The sequence below is a fragment of the Sebastes fasciatus genome, chromosome 3, assembly GCF_043250625.1.
Source record: "Sebastes fasciatus isolate fSebFas1 chromosome 3, fSebFas1.pri, whole genome shotgun sequence".
Classification (NCBI taxonomy): domain Eukaryota; kingdom Metazoa; phylum Chordata; class Actinopteri; order Perciformes; family Sebastidae; genus Sebastes; species Sebastes fasciatus.
In genome coordinates, this window is record NC_133797.1 from 33,498,200 (window position 1) to 33,513,546 (window position 15,347).

Here is a 15,347-nt window from a genome sequence, read left to right on the forward strand (position 1 = left end):
CATTCAAAATGTGTTTGTTTGAAGTATTTCCAGCTAATACTGAATTTTAGTTTAACACAGAGTAACTCATCCGAGGCAACTCGCCCTTTTCCCCCAAATCTTCACTTGTAAGTATGCCTCCTCCATCTGCCTCCTCTTCTGCTGAGTGATGGTGACGTTTGCAGTCGGCTGCGTAGCATCACAAAGCACTTCACGCCATCAAGGCTGGAGGTGAAAGTTCACCCAAAGCTCCTCCAGGCTCCACTGCCAAGGCTTTTCAGCAACAGATGATGGTGTTCCTCGAAGAAGCTAATTGCCCGTAAACCACACAGCTGCAGGGATACTCTCTTAATCCCTAAATTATCACAGCAAACCTCGGTTAGGACACAAGATCCAGTCTCTGTTTTTGAGCGCTTTTAAAGTCTGTGCCAGCTATTGAAAAGTTAAGATGTGAGTGAGTATCCTTCAATGAAAGCTGCCAGTACATTCCCAACTGAGGGATCAATCAGTCAGATGAGCAGCTCGTCTGCACACGGCTTACTCGGCTAATCTTAAACATTCATCTGTGAGGTGAGAAAGGTTAAGCGCAATAGAGGCAATGAGGATTATTACCAGAAAAGGTATTACTTCTCTTCTGCCGGCATCGAACCAGTGTTAAGCAGTAGATGCCAGTTTTTTTTTATCCTTTACACTGTGCTGCTTTTGTATGATCGGAGAGCTTCCCAGCTGAAATAGAGATGAGAGCTTGCACAGTTGATCATCTACCGAGCTGACAGCCTGGAAATAGAGTAAATGCCACTGGAACTGCACTTCAGCATCACTTCCTCACAGCACAGTGGACCATGATGTTTCTACACCAACTGTCCTGCCAGAGTGAGATTGTGATTTTAACTTACGTCACTTCAAAACATATTTTTGAAGTCCGGCATTTGTATTGTCAGGATTGATTTTTTATTTATGGGAAAAACTCCCAGATTTTGATGTACTTCACAAAATCTATGTTAGAAGGATAATCTTTGCTTTGAGTGGTTTCATAGTGCCAACTACCCAGAGCTTTGTATTTCAGCTTTGCAAGATCCAATCTAAGTATCTGTTATCTTTAGATCCATTTGATAGAGAAAATCTCCTCAACACAATTAGACCAGCCTCTGTGCAGAGTTTATACTTAAAGGGGATTTTACAGATCAACATCTGTTTACAGGTGTTGGGTAGTCCTACTGCATATGGGGAAAAAAGTTGCATAAAGCCTTTTTGGCTTTTTCTCATCTGATCTGATCTTATAGATCTCTGTAACCCGCTCCTCATCTCTGCTAGTGGCTTGAGGCTACATTAGCTGCTACTAGCATAATCCACCTAAAACTCTGACCGAACTGTCTGTGGTCAAATTGCATTGTGGGTAATGTAGGCACACAATGCTATATCAACACATTCTCACTCCCAACTCGTCAAATACAGCAGCTTGGTCAGTGCCCCTCGGCATCGGAGACTGACGCACCGGGTTCCCCTCTTACGTTACTTTAGGATGTGTCAGGGACGGCGTGTCAATATACGCTTGTTACATGCATAGTGTTCTTTCAAAATCAACTTCTGTTTTCACAGGAAGTTAGGTTTAGGCAACACAACCACTTAGTAAGGGTTAGGAAACAGTCGTGGTTGATGTTAACTCACGTGACTGATGATACTAACAAGTTACGTGACCATGGACTGATGTGACAAAATAAGTCAATTAGTTTCACACACATGAACAGCAGTCTCCTGGTTGAACGTCTTGTGTTTGTTTGACCCATCCACCACCTCTCCTACATGCCCTTAGTGAACTCTTACGTTATTAATATTACGTCACTCGCTCCAACAGTCGAATAACACCGTGGCTGGGTTCACATTGGAGTTAGTTGAAAGCCCTGTGTGTCACATACAGTCGCTAAAGGGTGTCTTTGTGCATCAGTATCCGATACACAAATGCGGCGGTACTTGACGAGTTGGGAGTGAGTTTGGTTGGCTAAATCGATGGTGTACTCTTCTAAGCTGGCAAAGTTTTGCAACCAAAACAAATTGTTGCGTTTATTGCTACAGAATCTGCACAAAATCCATCATTAGCTACTGGGAGCACGGAGCAACAGCCCTGTAACACATTTCTGATCTATATGACCAAACTAATTAGGAAAAAGCACTGGTAATGATCAAAACAAGGACGTAAATCATGGCGAGTCAACAAACCAGCTGTAAGGTGATGTTAATGGCCAAAAGCTGCTACATCATCGCAGAGTAGAGGACACACACTCAACAGAGTAATCAGTTGTATTTGGTGTAACATAAGGAACAAGACTGCACCATCTTACTTTTCATTTTGCACACATGCTCACTTCAGACAGACTCACACCCTCGCACAAGAATCCCTCTGCCCCCTCATCTACTCATTTCAGCAGATGGCAGGACTACGGCACAAAATGGCCATCTGTCTGTCCACACACACACACACACACAAAATAACAATTATTGTTTTTCCAGTATGTCCTCTATCAGCCAACAAGTGGGCCAAACATCATTAGAAGAGAATGTGGAGAAAATCTCACCTCACATGAACCTCTTCTTCTTCATTAAAACACGTCTGGGTGTGAATATAAACAGATTGCAGAAAGACAGACCAATCAAATTCACATTGAGTTTTTTTCTTGAGTGAGAAAGTTGCATTGCAGGTCTGTTGAATTAAGTATCCGATAAAGTATTTAATCCTTCATTTTTCCAGATCAGCTATGTCTGATTGATGACACTGAGAAAATGGCTCATGCTGGCATGTTGGGTTTTTTCCTACATTACTCCGTTTCTTTATTTCCACGGCCAAGATAAGGGACATGATTTTCCCATCAGTTTCTTGGAGAAAGGAACCACAGCGGAGTCTCATATCTTGATAAACAAGAGGGAGGATTCACCCGGAGAACAAAGATAATGTCAACTGAGACTAAACGTTATCTCAGTTTGCTTCATCAAGCTCTGATGGCCCGTATCCTACTATTGGTCTTTTATCTTACGGCGAGTGAAAATGTCAACAAAGGTGGTTTGTGTTGAGTGTATCCAAAGTTAGGCTCCCTGTGGAAGACAAAGTGTGATCTTTCTGCCAAAAGTTCCAAGTGCGATGAGAGGAAGTGTGTGTGTGTTTGAACACATACATGTATGTGCTTTTACATGTATGAAAAGGTGAACTGTGTCGGCTTCACAGCATGCAGGAGAAAGTGAATGAAGAGGGGGGAGTTCACTGCAGTTGTGGGATTTGGCGAGATGACTTAAAAGGACAAAGGTCTTTCTGCAGTGGTGGGAAACTTCTTTAACCCTTGACTTCCCCCAGATGCTCAATGTAAACTTCAACTTCCGAAAGCCTTATCTGGGGGAGAGTGCAGCTGTGTGTGTGAGTGTGTGTCTATTTATCTGGAGCTGAAGGGCTGATCCTTTCCCATTTCTCTCAGCTCCACCCTCCTCCTCTTCCTCCTCCTCCTCTTCCTCCACCAATGTAAAAAAAAAGAAGAGGAAAAGCTTTCATGTCCATTTTTAGTGTCCACACTTCAAAGAGCTGCAAGACAATGTTTTGAATGAGTGTCCATCCCAGTGATGCATCGGAGTGTTAAAAACATGAACGGAAAAAGGCTGATATCTGTGTGTTGGGTACATTTCTGCAACATGACACCAGCGCGGTCCGAGCTTCTGACCCTGAAGTCGTTTGAGGAAACTAAACTCATTGAATGAAACTCACTTTAAAAAAAAAAAAAAAGAGGAAATACAGCTTTTTTTCACCTGCAAGCCAGGTTCAGTGTCTGCACAGATTCCACCTGTCACACACTGCCTCCTGGTGGCGTGTTCAGGAAGCACACCAACAGTGAAATTCAAATTCAAGATAATAATGAGAAGTGACGCTTGTCACTGTTGTCACCGTGGGACATTTTTGAGCTGAAAAGACAGACGTCAACAGTCTGGAGGCTCACAGACTTCAAGTGAGCAAAGTTGAACTTTATTTGGCAGCTGAGTCAAAGACGCAGTCAGGGACAATCTGTGCCTCAGTGAAAGAACGTCATAATGTGATCATCTGAAGGCAAAGACAAAAAGGAAAGGTCCCAGAATCTATCTTGCTAAACATGTGGTTGTGAATGAACTAATATTAAAAGGGTATCGATATGACCTCATCTGCTGTGAGTCTTTTCCTTTTCAGAATTAATGTCACCTTTTCCACCTATCCAATCCACTGATTTAATTACTTGTACAAATGTACAAACGTGCAAAGAGCTACGGGTTCTGACTCTGAAACAGTAGTACTTGCGGTTTTAGGATTTAAGAGTGATGATGAGGGGGGCCTTGTGGTTTGAAAACCTTTCCATAGCCAAGATGTCACGAGCTCAGTTACTGTAGCATATATCAAATGGGTCACAAATCCAAAATTTAAGAAGTAAGACTGAGCAATATTGTTGAAATCAGCGACCCGTGGCTTGCCACTGTGCAAAGTCTGCTTTTCTCTATAAAAAAAAATCGTTAAATATAATATATAAAAATGCTATAAAGTATCTTAATATGTAAAGACAGCTTCTTTTTGAAGCCAGATTACCTCAGCACACAGCATTTTATATCTATTTATTTAACCTTGATTCAGTCCTCATCACTGAGTACCTGGTGCTCCTTTTAATGTAGCTTCTACTAGTGTATTGTGTTTTAATGTAAATGTGTTTTAATTTGTCCCGTCTGGATGTGATATGTTGTGTTTTAATATACCCTTTTTAATAGCAGTTTTTGCACATTCAAACCAAAGACAAATGTCTGCCTTTTGTACACAGAAAGTAGACAACAACGTATTTTCTATTCTATTCTAAATCATTATCATAACATTAGTGAGGATCCAAAGCAATGAATCGTTTCACTGTTATGGATTACATAACACATAACATACAAACTCTTCTCATGTGTAAAGCAAAAGCTTCATTAACTAATTTAGTTTCATTTAAATACAGCTTAGTCAGAATCATTAAATTGGAAAACAGATTTTGTTGACCAGTAACACGATGAGACTATCATCAGAATATGGTTCCTCTGAAAAAATTAAAGTGAATTATTTCCCAATAGAGAGTGTTCTACAGTTTGTGATTGATTATACCTGATTGAATTGTTTTAATATTAGGGAGACAGACTTTGTATCAGCGCTTGGAATTATTTTGAACTTCCTGAGACCAAATCTTAACAGGTATGACCCAGAGGTGGGACCAAGTCATTGTTTTGCAAGTCACAAGTAAGTCTCAAGTCTTTGCACTCAAGTCCCGAGTAGGGCTGCACGAATAATCAATTTTATCAATCAAATTGCAATATTTGTTAAAGGTGAAATGTGTGTCAAAATACCATTTTAAATTAAATGTTGTCGTGCTGCAGAGATGTCCTGACCTACACATCATACTCATATATTCATTTTCAATGAAAATTAGAATAATGGTGTAAAAACTATCATTCCCTTTAGTAAAGCAAATCATCTTGCAGCCCTAGTCAAGTCCTAAGTCAAGTCACAAGTCCTAAACTTTAAGTTTTGAGTTCTAACAAGTCATAATGTTCTCTTCACCAAATGTAATGCCATTTTCATCTCTGTCTGTAATTTTCCAACCCGCATGTTTTGCATACTCATTTTTTGTTGACCACTGCATAGTTGTTATTCACTGACAAAATTATCTTTGGTACCATTTTTTTTTTTTCCAACTGCCGCTTAGGAACATGTTAGTGCTTTATGTTTCTCTCCTGCAACTTGACTGGATGCTGTCGGATTGGTTCATACAAAGTGGATCGGGGGAATTAAAGGACCAGTTTTTAACTATTAGGGGATCTATTGGTATAAATGGAATATAATATTAAGAGGTATGTTTTCTTTAAATCACCTGAAAATAAGAATTGTGTTTTCGTCACCTTAGAATGATGCTGCCAAATCCCACACAATGCACCTTTACTTTCTACTTGTTGGGAATGAATAACATTAATGTTAGTTGATTCAGGAAATGAAGGGACATGAACTGATTCATGGCACACTTTTTAAATAACATACTTTTTAATCTTTGGGTTTGTGGGAAGGTATCAAGTATTTTGAAGTCAAAAGGCTCAAGTCCAAGTGAAGTCATGAGTCACTGGTGTAAGAGTCCAAGTCGAGTTGCAAGACTTTTTTGATTCTGTCAAGTTGAGTCTAAAGTCATCGAGTCATGTGACTGGAGTCCACACCTCTGGTACGACCACTGCAGAGCCTCAGAGTTATGCAGCCACATATGCAACTTAGCAACGATGTTATTCTCAGTCAGCAACAGTTCCCTATCACAAGAAAATCTCTCTCTCTCCTTTTCTTTGCCTTTTTTGTGGGTAATTAGCTGACAGGTCACACTGAGTAATGGTCTGGGATCAGTCCAGAGTAATTACACTGGGAGAGGATTGACCTCGGATATGCCTTCGCCTGAGGGCGCCTGTATGTGTGTGTGTGCGTGCGTGCTTGTGTAGGTGTGTCGATGACGGACAACAAAAGTAAGACAAAAATGTGAGATGTGTGTGTGTGCCCTTTCCTGACCTATGGACAGGCAGAGACAAATCACCCTCCGCTGTCCCCTCCTCCCCACTTTCAGAAGGTCAGTCCAAATAAAAGACAAATGGCTTCACTTGCTCTTTCTTCCATAATGACTACACCTCAATTAGGAAAATAAATGTACTACAAGGTAATCTGTTTATTTGGGCTGTATGAGGACACATTCCAGTTCAGCACACATAATCTGGCCGTCAGGATATTTTGTTCGTTCTTTACCACCACAACAGGAAGACGGGACACAATGGCACGACATGAAGTGACTCCTCAGTAACACCCTTTAAAGACACATTTCTTCCCTAGAGCAGAAAGTAGAACTACATATTACTGTAGCCTTGATTCCACTTTCTTTAGTGCCAACAGCAATCCAGTTGAGATGGACATCTTATTCCTCCACATAAAAGACTAAAGGAGTTGTTAAATGAGGTTACTGGATGTGACCCCGATGATAACCTACCAGTCCCATCATCATCCCAGTGATAGCTACACTATTTATGGTCAACCTCTCTATCTACTGACCTCGCCAGAGTCTAGATATAGTAAAAGGGAAGAAGTCCATCTTTGGTGTCAAAATGAAAGCAAGTATTTGTCTTTGAAATGTCAAAAAGGGCAAGTGCCCAATTATTTGTTAATGTTTTGAGTTAATAGTTTGTCGATGAATAGAAAATCACCAACTATTCTGAGAATAGATTAATCATTTTAATGCCAAATATTCACTCTGTTCCAGCTTCTCAAATGGGAGCATTTGATGCTTCTCTTGTCATATATGATAGTAAACTGAAAGTCTTTGGACTGTTGGTTGGTTGAATAAAACAAGACATTTGAATTCATTACTTTGAGCTGTTTGAAATGATAATGGGAAACATTTTTCACTAATAACTAATATAATATCACTAATTTTTCACAAAAGAATTAATCAGGAGAATAGAGCGCTCCAGGGATTACTTATATTTGTATGCCAACCAGGAAGTTAGCATCGCCCTGGGTTCCCTCGACAAAAGAGCCAATAGGATTTTTCCATTGAGTTTGGGATTATTGCAGAAAATAAGCTCTGTGGCAAACACACGTTTATGATACTTACACGTTTTATTCAGCAAGATTATCTTCACAAATGAACACCACTTTATGATTTTTGAAGGGTGAATGCAATCACCAGAAGGAAAAAGCTAACGTTAGGCTATAAACAAACTGCGCCAAGGTCGCATGAATGTAAGTAAACACAACAAGGCTGTAAAGGCAGACGAGTGGGTGTGATGACGTTTAGTAGTCTCATTTAGCCACTTGTTACCAACAGCCTGTTTTAAGACACAAAGGCTTCAAAATTCACGAGTGGGGTATTTATTGACATATTTTATGTCGTAGAACAAAACATAAAAATCTCTTAAGCTTGTGTTAACCACAGACCTTATTTCAGGCATCTAAATAAAAACCCATTGACTTCCAGACGTGGGAACCAGAAGTGCTAAAATGCGAACTCATTTCTGGGTTTTAGGACTCATTGCTGTAGCACTCTATAAACAGCAGATTAATCAGTAATGAATATAATTGTGAGGTGCAGCCCTATATTAATCTCTGTCCTACAGCAACTACATGTGAAGGACAAAACAAAGTCTCCAGGTTAAACAAAGATCCTCAAATGTGAAAGCTGGTCTGAGAAGTGATAAGAAATGTGCTTCCCTTGACCTACGCTCAGATGTGAGATACGTAGTTCTCTCTGTGGTGTTTGATGGATTGATGAACAGCAGGCCTGCCTGTCAAGATAAGGTTCCCCCGTCTGGCTGAATCAGAATCAGCTTTAATGGCCAAGTAAAAGTGAACACATACGAGGAGTTTGACTCCATTTTGATGCTCTCAACGTACATACGCAGAAATAGAAAATACAGCTAAAAACAGGGACAACACTGCAGCTGCTGAACACAGCAGAGCGGACCAGATACCGATCAGATTGAGTTTGACGTCTGTAGCCTGAAGTCAACCTGACGGCCACGTTTCTCTTTGTCATAACATCACTTATCACATCACTTTGAAGTCATAACGTATAGATTCTGTATCTGCTTCTTCCAGCACTTGAAGCTATTTCACAGTTAAACTGAAATATTAAAGTTTATGGCACATTTCTCTGCAATAGTCTACAATTTAATATACTGTATAGGAATGTCATCGATTAATCGACTAACAGTTTCAGCTCTAGTTAGGTGGTTAGTCTGTGTGTCGGTGTCTGTGCGTGACCTCCGCTGACTGAGGGCGTCAAGCTATACAAAACATGACGTATTTGCTCTCCAGTCAGTGATCTTCCAAGTATTGCAGTTCACTCGTTCACTCCCCCTTTTCATGCTGACCTGATCTCACTCTCTGCGATGCTTTGATCAAAGTACAGAGTGCTAGGAAGCTGACTGACTTAGATCACCTGACCCCTGGCAGAGGAAGTGCACCGCAGTGAGGTCACTCAGCGGGGGAAACAATCACGCTGACTGAACACGGAAGGAAGCACAGGATACCGTGTGTGCTTATGTGAGTGATGTCATTTCCTCCTGGAAAAACTGAATGGGCAGGAAAGCAGCTTATCTAATAGACTCCCAAAGACACAGTTGACGGCAATATGGAAAAATAATAAAACAACGCTAAATAATCTTTGCTTATAGTGTCGCCAAAAGCTCTTCTATGTGTACAATTTTTCAATTTCACTGTCACTGAAGAAAATCAAGTGAAAGCACTTACAACTGGAGCAAATAATCATTTAGCAAACCTTTTTTTTTCTCCACATACTAAGAGAACAATGTGTATTCATGCCTTGGATATAACTTGGACCAAATTTTTTATATTTTTATTATATAGTTAAAGGTGCAGTGTGTAGGATTTGGCAGCATCTAGCGGTGAGATTGCACCCTGCAACCAACTGAAACTTCTCCGGTGTGCCAAGCGTGTAGGAGAACTACGGTGGCCGACGCAAAAACGCGAAAACCTAGAGCCAGTGTTTGGTTTGTCCGTTCTGGGCTACAGTAGAAACCTGGCGGCCGGCTCCATAAAGAGGACTCTCTCCGTATGTAGATATAAACGGCCCATTCTAAGGTAACGGAAACACAATGATTCTTATTTTTAGGTGATTATACACTAAAGAAAACATACTTATTAATGTGATATTCCAATTTCTGCCAATAGATAAATGCTACACACTGTTCCTTTAACATTTAAAATTACAGTAATTTCAAATCTTTGACTGCAGTGCTATTATAAGTGTTGTTGCGGTGTGGTATTTTGTTAGTTTCAGCTCTCTTGATAATGTGTTAGAGCAGAGCAGGGTGGGCCATTTCAGAGCCCCTGGGCCCTCCAGGCAGGTCACCCTTCATTTAGACCCCTATTAGGGCCAACTCTCTGTGGACAAATAAGTGGCGACCACCCCCGTAATTTAAAAGACTGTTAACCTTCAGCACAGAGACAGACTAGAAATTTATAGTCATTTGAAGTAGAAACATTATGGTACAACATGAAACACTGAGCACACAGCGACAGACACTGGGGACGCTCTGGGAAATCTGACAACGACACATTTGCCAAATGACAAAGTGTTTCATTTTACAGCCAGTTTAAAGAACAAACCAGGAATATATGACCTGAAATGGCCTAAATCAACAAGCACCATCATTATATTTCATCAATGGATAATTATAAAGTACATGGCAAGGTGGTTAACAGCTCCCCTCGGCTTTACGGAGCTTTATGGTGAATTTCAGCTCATTGTTTAGCTTTCCGGTCTGAAAATTTAGTGCCTTGGTTCCCTCTCACCGCTCTCATAGCATCATGTTTGGTCACAGCAGACACTGTACACGACCTGCTCAGCCCCACACAGCAGACAGACACAGTTAGAGACTAGCTGGTGAACATAGTGGCGCATTTAGCAGCTAAAGAGACAGATATTTCCATCAGGAGTTGGTGGAGACCAAAAACAGAGCTAAAATCTGTCCTTTGTTGTATTTAGTTTTATTGCAACTGCAGCACAACTTACCATCTAACTACCATACTACTGTTCTGGTGTTGCCAGTGCCAAGGTTACGCTGTCATCACATCACAAAAAAAAACACTTCGGCTCCAACACGGCATTAAGAACAGACGTGGATTACCACAAATACAGACACACAGTCTGCTGTTCCTACTGACAGACAGACCTCCAAGGACAAGGCTACTTATATTACTGACAGACATCAGACTAATCAAAAAGCTGCTCCTGTTACTGACTTTTTTCACAGTGAGAGATCTAATACTGGGGTTAGTCTGTAAACTCAGTGTGAGTGGAGAAGAAGCAGGAAGATATAAAGTCAGATGAAAAAAAAAAACCTCAACCAAGTCCAAATGAAATGTAATCTGGAAAATGTGATACCCAGTGGGGTTTGAATGTAAAATAACTTACAGGGAAGAGTGAAAAGTTTCCCTTTCCTTAACACATAATTAAACGTAATTTGGTTTTATTTGAGTTCAAGATAGCCTATTACACTCACTTTAATCTCTTTTCCACTGATGACAGTGTGTCACTGTGCTAAAGCAATCACACAGGCTGGAGAGCTAAATCACATCACCAGCTATGTGCTAAAATAGTCTCTGATTCAGCTTTTACACAATAAGACTGCAACCTCATGAGATCCACAGGAAATGATGAAGAATCAAAGCATTTTAACAAACATGAGCAGTCCGCCAGGAAGCTAATCCTTTATCATCAACAACCAATATCCCAGAGAGTATGCCACTGAATAACAACTAAGCAGTATATAAATGCATGGTGCAATCTTGAGATAGCGTCAGTGTACCCAAGTACAGAAATAACTCAATGTATAAGTAACTATTTCTTGTTTATTGTATATTGAAGCTGTTCGTTGCTGTTTGATTGTCTACACAAAAATAAATAACTTATAAAAAGAGCTTAACTGCCTCAATGACTGGTTAAAGTACATTTGTGTAATTGTAATTTGTTGTAAGTTTGTTTTTTAGGTGTGTGAATGTGATTTGTATGCATTTGGATGCAATGTATGCGCAACAAAAGGTTTGGAGGAAATGCTTGAGCCTAAAGTTCTTCAATTCCCACCTCTTCCTTCTTTAGAGAAAGAAGTGGCAATTAAAAATACAACCTCACTATTTCCATTTGAAGGCAGTAATATTGTTAATTAATGTTCCATTATTCTAAATGCATTATAACCTTTTATTAGACAGCGTATTACCAGGGTTTGTTTCATTGTTTGGTTGCATGCTTTTTGCCATGAGATGTCAGATTTTCCACAGCTTTGTTTTTGGTGTTTATTTGGTCTTAAATGATTCAGGCCCACATCACACAGTGATGAAAAGCCTGGGGGCGGCTTTTTGTAATTGTTTTAAATGAGAAAGAAGCGTTTTGCTCACTGCTTTTGCGTTGCTGAGTGATCCCACAGTATGTTGCTTTAAAAGTTCTGTGTTTTTGTTTTCCAGCAGCAGCAAAAGGAACTTGATGAATAAACATTATGATTATGAACTGGATAGTAACCATTACCATCTTTAGCCACCATGACTGAACAGAGAAAGTGCGCCAGATATCAATGGGAAGCGACCGTACCGTCACAAGAAATCTCACTGATGGCCATTTTAAAAGTTTCCTGTGTAGCTTTTGACCTCTAGTAGTGCTACGGAGCTGTTTTTTTTATCGTTTTGTTTATCTTGTGCATCAGGACGCACATGCACATGTATGAGGATGACGCAAATTCCGGTTGTTTCCCATTACTACGCTGATCAACAGGTGGTGGTAATGCACCGAGATACACTCATTGCTAGTTAGTAAACATGGATGTAAACAATGCTGGATTCAAAATACTTTAAGTTCTCAATAGAAGACAGTATTTCAGTGTGAAGATATGACTGGAAGGAGTATGGGTCGGTATATTATGATTAAACAGACTTACTGTCAGGGTTTGGAGATTTTCGTCCATGACTCGGCGAGGAGCAGCGGAAGGTGGTGACGATGGTGTTGTGGTGAGGATTAGGGTGGTGTGGGTGGTGCACTGGTGGGTGGTGGCCGTTGTTTTCTGGGGGAGCTCTGGTGATGCTGATGTCAGGTTTACGGACATCTCCGGGACTAGGAGGCTCAAACTTGCGAGCGTGATTCTGCTCGGGGGTTCGGCTGGTGCCGTTGTTGTTATTGTTGCCCTCGTTGCGGCGTATCACTGGGGAATCAGTGGGCGTCTTGGCAAAAGTGACCTCCCTCTTGTGGCTCATCTCGGGGGTCCTGGAGTGGCCCAGGACTTCAGGGCGCCTCAGGGCGCTGCTGGCCCCAAAGCGTGCGGAAGCAGGGCTGGTGATGTTATCCACCTGCTTGCTGGAAGAAGAGGAGATGTCGATGGAGAGTTCGGAGCGGCGCGACACAGGCTCGGGAGTCTTGGAGCCTCCTCCGCCCATGATGGAGCGGGGCTGGGTGAAGTTGAGGTTGTTGTTGTTAGTGGCCGGGGCCTGGGCGGCGGTGCCCAGGTCACGGTAGTAGATGCTGGTGGGAGACATGGCGTTACGGTGAGGGGAGTTGGTTGTCCGACGGGAGCCGGGGGACAAGTGAGATGAAGTGTCGACATCCTCCACCTCAAAGGACCTCTTCAGAGCTGCATGTGAGAGACAAACAACACATCAGTCCTACTGTAGGGTCATTTGACTACTGAAACTATCAGTGGATTCATTGATTAGATGATCGATGCAACTATTTTGATAATCTTTTTATCATGTGACTCATTTTTAAAACAGACGTCCCAAACATTATCTGCTTCCAGTGTCTGCTTTTTCTGTTTTATATCATTGTGACTTGAATATCTTTGGGTTTTTGGATCATGGGCTGATTAATCGAAAAAATAATGGCCAATGAAAATAACTCTTAATTGTTCCTGTGACTAAACGCAGCTGTAACTCAACAAAGTAGTGCACTATAACTAGGTAAAACTGTGGTGGAAGAAATATTAAGATACTTTAGTTACATAAAAGTACCAACACAAAAACGTTAAAGTACTCAATTACAAGTAAATTTCATAAGTACATAAGTGAAAGTATAGATGTATCATCGGTAAAATGTATTTAATGTATTAGAAGTAAAAGTACTGCTTCTGCAGTATCCACTGTGGACTATATAGTGAGTTCGCCTTTTGTAGTGCTGTCCAAATGTTTAGTTAGAATTATTATACCCTACATAGTGGACTCAAAGTATCCCATAATGCATTGTGAGAAATAGTGAACAACGATGTTCACTAAACAGGCACTATGTACCATCATGCATTGCACAGGAGGAAGGAAAAATGGCAGACAGATGAGAGGAAAGAGCAGCGCGATTGAGACAAATCCATGAGTTGCGGCAAAAAAATATATATTTAATGTGAGCAGCGCATCACAACACTAACGGCCACAAAGTACTTTGTATTTATTCATTTGGGAAAATACGTTTATTGCCAGACGGCAGCACATCACCGCTTTACTGCTTCTGTTCTTACCTTTCACAAAAGAATCCCTAGACATAATAGGCTGCATCACTGCTAACCAGGGGAACTTAAATTCACTCAGAGCACTTCACTAAGAGGCAACTCAACAAAATAGCTAACAATATTTATTTCTCACAAAAATACATGTCAGTATTTATTATGGATCCACCAGCTGGCATTAATTGCACGTTTTAATTGTGCGTAATTAGCGGCACAGAGAAAATGACATGAGTAGTGTCCGAAAGTGTTTTTTTTTCATTTTGCCGATGAGCTCACTATATAAACCTCTGTATAGAACTCCCTGGATAGTGAGGAGGGAGTAATGAATGAGTGAATGTTTTCGGACACAGCCACAGTTTTGTTTTGGTAAGGGTTCACAAGCCAAACTTCATAAACTTTTGCAAATGTTATTTTTAATGTAAAATCTGAAAAGTAATTAGTAACTACAGCTGCCAAATAAATGTAGTGGAGCACATATTAAAATATTTCACTCTGAAATGCACCAGTGCTTAAAACAGAACACAATATATTGAAAGCACATTGACTCTGTAAACCACGTTGAGCTCATCTTTCCCTTATAAACCATTTATGGGTCAAGATTGCTGTTTATAGGAAGTGGGAACAATATCATAAAATATTCATCAAAAAGGTCATACCAATTAACTAAGCAGTAAACAAAGCGAATTGTTTTTTTTCTAAAAGGCATTATGAACAGTATGCAAGCAGTAAAGAGCCTGCGGTTTGAGGGTGGGGTGAAGAGGCAATTTTGGTGGCAACACAAAGGAAACAGCACGCACTAGTAGCCATTAAGCCCTACTTATCTAATTTCATAACATCCCCCATCACCAGCGGCAGGTTTTTTTGTTGTTGTTTTGTCATGACTTTGAGGCTACATGTGTGGTGCACTACAAACTAAAATTCTAGGGTTTTACAACAGAGCCATTCGAAGCGCTTCACAACATGTTACAATGCACGCAATCAGCCAAGCATTGTTCCCTGCCAAGCGTTTTAGGCACAAAAACTCCCAAGTCTCCCTGTTTGTGAGCAACACGAGCGCAGAGATAGAGGCACATCCTTCCCCTCGGTTAGTTGTGATGTGAGAAAATAGCTGCACTGTCCAAGACGAAGATACTGCGGGATGGGATCACCCCCTGGGAGGAGAGCACTGGCTCAAAGTCAACTTGAATTTGACTCCCATCGTGGAGTTGCTGTGCCAAGCCAATGGCCAGGAGCTGGTATCATAATGACACACTAGTTAGACCAGTCCCGTCACGCACACCCTTAAGAACATCTCCTGTTTCCTGCAATCCTAAAACGCAGCGCTG

The 15,347-nt window shown here is 40.9% G+C and overlaps 1 protein-coding gene across 3 annotated transcripts in view; it reads right to left on the reverse strand.

Annotated features, from left to right (window-relative positions):
• septin9b (septin 9b) overlaps nucleotides 1-15,347 on the reverse strand; it is a 91,522-nt gene that overhangs the window by 41,051 nt on the left and 35,124 nt on the right. For all 3 annotated transcript variants that reach the window (XM_074630482.1, XM_074630481.1, XM_074630480.1), the window contains one exon: nucleotides 12,475-13,161. In XM_074630482.1, coding sequence (XP_074486583.1) covers nucleotides 12,475-13,161 — 687 coding nt within the window. The remainder of the gene's footprint in view (nucleotides 1-12,474; nucleotides 13,162-15,347) is intronic.